This window comes from Gavialis gangeticus, unplaced genomic scaffold, assembly GCF_001723915.1.
Source record: "Gavialis gangeticus isolate Ggan-Ray unplaced genomic scaffold, GavGan_comp1, whole genome shotgun sequence".
In the NCBI taxonomy this organism is placed as follows: domain Eukaryota; kingdom Metazoa; phylum Chordata; order Crocodylia; family Gavialidae; genus Gavialis; species Gavialis gangeticus.
Genome location: NW_017729018.1, coordinates 14,415,900 through 14,420,215, shown reverse-complemented (window position 1 = coordinate 14,420,215; position 4,316 = coordinate 14,415,900). Strand labels below are relative to the sequence as shown.

The 4,316-nt window shown below is 51.7% G+C and overlaps 1 protein-coding gene across 1 annotated transcript in view; it reads left to right on the top strand.

Annotated features, from left to right (window-relative positions):
* The first annotated feature begins 4 nt into the window (after positions 1–4).
* Positions 5–4,316, top strand: part of PGPEP1 (pyroglutamyl-peptidase I) — a 29,900-nt gene continuing 25,588 nt past the window's right edge. Inside the window, exons 1-2 of the mRNA XM_019513637.1 lie at positions 5–38; positions 1,443–1,495. Of these exons, the coding sequence (XP_019369182.1) occupies positions 5–38; positions 1,443–1,495 (87 nt within the window). The remainder of the gene's footprint in view (positions 39–1,442; positions 1,496–4,316) is intronic.

The window sequence follows — 4,316 nt, the reverse complement described above, 5'->3', positions numbered from 1 at the left end:
CGCGATGGAGAAGCGGCGGCGGCCGGTGGTGGTGACGGGTGAGTGGCCGAGGGGGTGGGTGGCGCCGCTGGCAAGGGACCCCTGAGATCGGCAACTTCGGGAAAGTCCCAGAGAGGCTGCGGGGTGGGAACGGGGGAGTGCACGGGGGTATGCATGTGTGTGCATGGGGGTTTGCATGCAAGTGCACGGGGTATGTGTGTGTGCGTGGCGGTGTGCAGGCGTGTATATGGCGTGTGCACACGTGTGCAGGCTGTATGAATGCATGTGCGGGCTGTGCGGGCGCTCGGTCCCTTCCTCGGGCAGGCCGCAGGCTCCCTGCCAGCGCCGGGAGCCGTGGCAGGTGTCGGCTCGAGGGGCGCGGCCCAGGGCACTGCGGGCAGTGGGCCCCAGGGCAGGAGGTGACCGCTGTGCTTTGCCGGGGTCAGAACCGGCTCTGTGCGGGACGAGGACGTCGCTGGCACTGGGACCCCGCACGAGAAGGGGACGGCACGTTTATGGCGGCCCCGGTTGAGGGGTCCCCACGCCCTGTCGGGATGCTTTGCTTCCCCTTCACCTGCAGCCCGTGGCCTCCAGCAGCCGGGTCGCCTGCGCATGGGGACGGGGTGACATGAAAGTTTGACTGGACTCAAAATCCCGTGGAGCCCTGGTAGGATCAGCCCCGTCCCCGGCCGTATCCCACCAGACAGGACGCAGCTTGGAGAAAGTCGCCCCTAATAGGACAGCTCCTCGTACCCCAGAGATCCTCGTACGTTAACGGAGACGTGTGCGTGTGTGAAAGTTCAAATCAAAGTCTGTCGATGCAACTTTGCACACAGATGAATTGCTTAACCTTTGCGTGCGGGCTCAGCCCGAGGGGTTATGAGTTACTCGTTAACCCCGAGTTATTCATTAGAAAGCAGGCGAAGGGGGCAAGTCCGCTCTGCAGCACCGTCCTCGCCGTTCGCGTTCTCCTCTTCCCCGTTAAAGCCTAACTCCAGCGACAGGAGTCGCAGGGCAGCTTTGGCGAGGAGGTTGCTGGCAGGCGGGTACGTTTGTGGGGTGGGATCCAGTCCCGTAACGAGGCTGTTCTGTAACGGGAGCCAAAACCATCCCGGGATGGGGGGAGGGACACGCTCCTCAAGGGGAAGAGCAGCGCCTGAGATGACCTGTTGCCTGTGTTCAGTCCGGACGTGCTTCCCGCCAGCCCCACGTTTTGGAAGATGGCACAGTTTTGACCTGTTACTCGGATATAAGTGATCCAGAACTTGGGACTGGAGGAGGACGCTGTAGCGTGCATAAGCAAGCCCCCCCACTCCCCGCCCCGAGACATGTTTAAAACAGGAAAGTTCAAGCCACTTTGTACCTCGAAGTCTGGCCAAGCCTGCGAGAGTCTCATAGTTTCATAGTGGTTAGGGGTCAGAAGAAATCGTGTGCTCACTGTGTCGTTCCTGTTGTTGTTTCAGGGTTTGGTCCATTTGGAGAACACGCGGTTAATGCCAGCTGGATTGCAGTTCAGGTAACCACACCACTCAAACCCTCGGTGTGTTTCTGTCATAACCCCTCGCTTGCAAACCTGGAGTTTGTGACTGTATGGTATGTCCTTTGCCAAACGGTGCTCCCAGTATATCGGCCATGGCGTGTGGGCCCCAGGCGCTGTGATCACCAGACGGCGTGTTTGATTTCTGTCAAAACCCAGCCTTCCCTGGGGAAGTGGGATTTTGCCCCACTGCAGACCCATAGTTAAGCAGAATGAGGGATTCACAGAATGACTCCTCGAATACCATCCTTTCAACTGTTGCTTCCCTTCCTTACCCCTGCCGCTGACCTGAAAATTGCAGCATATTGGGGGAAGGGGGCTTGGGGGATTTAAACACCGGAGACCCTCCTCCCTTGCCCAGATCTGTGTAGCTTTTAGTGCATGGAACTCATGAGGTCGTGTCCCAGCTCTGCCATTAGTAAAGGCCATGGGCATGTCACTTAACCCCTGCTTACCTCTGAAATGTGAGTAGGATTCAGTGTTCCTGTGGGGAGCGTTTACAAAGCGGTGTTACTACTTGAGCAAATCATTACATAGGAAGCTTACGCCCTTCGTGCTCTGCCTGCGTGCGTGGTCATACGTGTGCCTTGGTGTGTGGTCTTAAAGGACGTGCGCTAGATGCCAGCAAGAAGTCAGGCTCTGTCAGCGCTTCTGTGAACGGAGGAGTCCTGCTTTCCCTGCAGCACCCTGCTTCAGCGTCCGCTTGCAAGAGCTGCGCTAAGGTCGGGGTACATCTCCGTACAGTTGCCCAGGAAAATAGACGTATTTTTCTCCCCAGCCAGCCTCCATCCCCCTCAGAGCTCAGGGTTTAATATATTCTGTAGAACACTGGTAAATTAAATCCCAAAGTAGAATCCATTCCAGTCAACTGACAGGGGCTAGCCAGCTGTCTAATGCTGTGACTTTTACAAGCGGACTGAACCTCCGGCACCGTGGGCTCTTTGGGGCTGTGTGAACTTCGGAGATGGGGTTTGTTCAACCTGAGGTCAGGAAAAGTGTGCGCACGTGTGCGTGCATCTGCAGCGACTATCATCTGCTATTAGGTGGTGGGTCCGGCTGCTCCTGCCCACCTCTCGCTGGCATGAGGGCAGTTATCCCTGGCAAACCACTTCTTCTGTGGACAAGGAAGGTTATATAAAGGGGCCAGCGTGTCTCCGGGGTGGCGGAGACAATGGAGTTGGTGACTTTTCTTTTCTTTAGAAGAGCGAGTCAAATCTGATCTGCATCGAGAGAAGATTTTAAGAGAATTCTCTTAGCCTTAAGCCACGGTTGCTTGCAGTAGGTGAAGGAATGGAGAATATTGCCAAAGAATCTCGTGACAGGTTGTCTGAGAATATTGAACTTCAGTTTCTTTTTTTGGTAGAATTTCTGCCACTGGTTTTGGCAGATTCTGCCTCAGAATCCCAGAAAACTGAACTTTCAAGCAGCGAGGGAGGGATTTGCCTTTTCCCAACTCTGTTCCAGTGCCGAGAGGCCCAGACAAAAAGGAACAGCATGTCTTTTGAACACGTGCAAGTTGGGCATTGTGCAAGTTTCAGACAGGGGACTTCATGGAGCTGAGTGGACACAAAGACATGTGTCTGAGTTTCTGAATCCCAGACGGTGTGATCTGCATTTTAATAGAAGAAAAATCAATTAAACAATCTTTGTAAATCCTTCCTAGCTCTAGGGCTAAGCTAGTTCTGGTTTATTACATCTTTTATTATCCTGCATCGTGAGGATAAAATTCTCTGCTTTTCTCTCCAGTTCTTTTGGTTTTGTGTGGTTTTTTGTTTGCATGTAGGACATAAATATGGTTTGTTTGGTTTTTTTTGCGCGGGGGGGGTTGTTTCTTTCAAACTGCAATGACTTATTTGCTCCTGAAAGCTAAATTATTACTTGCATTTGGTAAAATAGACTCTATCTTAAATAATCATTGTGGCGTTCTAATAATGTGAAGTTCACTGCTTTTTGCTTTTGTGCAGATGAGGAGCGAGACCGGATCTGTAAACAAGGTTGGAGGCTAGGAGCTGTGCACTACACCATGCATACATACATACACGCATACATACATACATTACATGACACCCCTTGTGTCTCCTGTTTACAGAGCTGGATATATACTAGGTTGTTTAAGTATCTTATTTTCTTTTAATTTTCTCAGCTCTGTTCTTTGGGTGAGCTGTGGAAGCTAGGTTTTATCCAGGCCTTTAAAAAAATAAAAGAATGGAAGAGAGAGAGAAAGAATTAACGTTGAAACTAGTTTCCTGTTTGCTTAAATCTTCTGGCTCACCCCTCGCATCAAAGAGTCTGTCTTCTGTACAGAGGTGTCCAGGTCAGCTAGACACAGGTGTGCCCTGTGGACTGTGAAGCTAATTGGCTCTTGCGTTTGTCCCCTTGAAATGTTTCTAGCTGAGCTGGAGGATGAGAAGAAGGGTCAGGGTGCATTTTGACATTACTAGGGACAATTGCTGTCAGGGTGTCTAGACAGACCTGATAAGGATATTAAAGGCTCACAAAGAAGCCCATTGTTGAGGGGTCGGGGAATCGGTCAAACGCGTTCGTTTTTCTCTATCTGTCAGGTACACAGGGCTGCGGATAATAAGTTGTCTGGGGGCCAAAGGACGTTTTTATTATTGAATAGAAGTGTGTGCATGCTGAGATTGGTTACAAAAATTGTTAGCTGGGAATTTGTAAAGCAACATTTAATGTAAATGATGAAGGGAAGCGGAGTAGTCGGCTGCTAAATGCTCCCAGCTGAAAGTTGCAGCCTGGAGCGCTGCACCCGACGCATGAACATCCACGCGGTGATACGAACCCG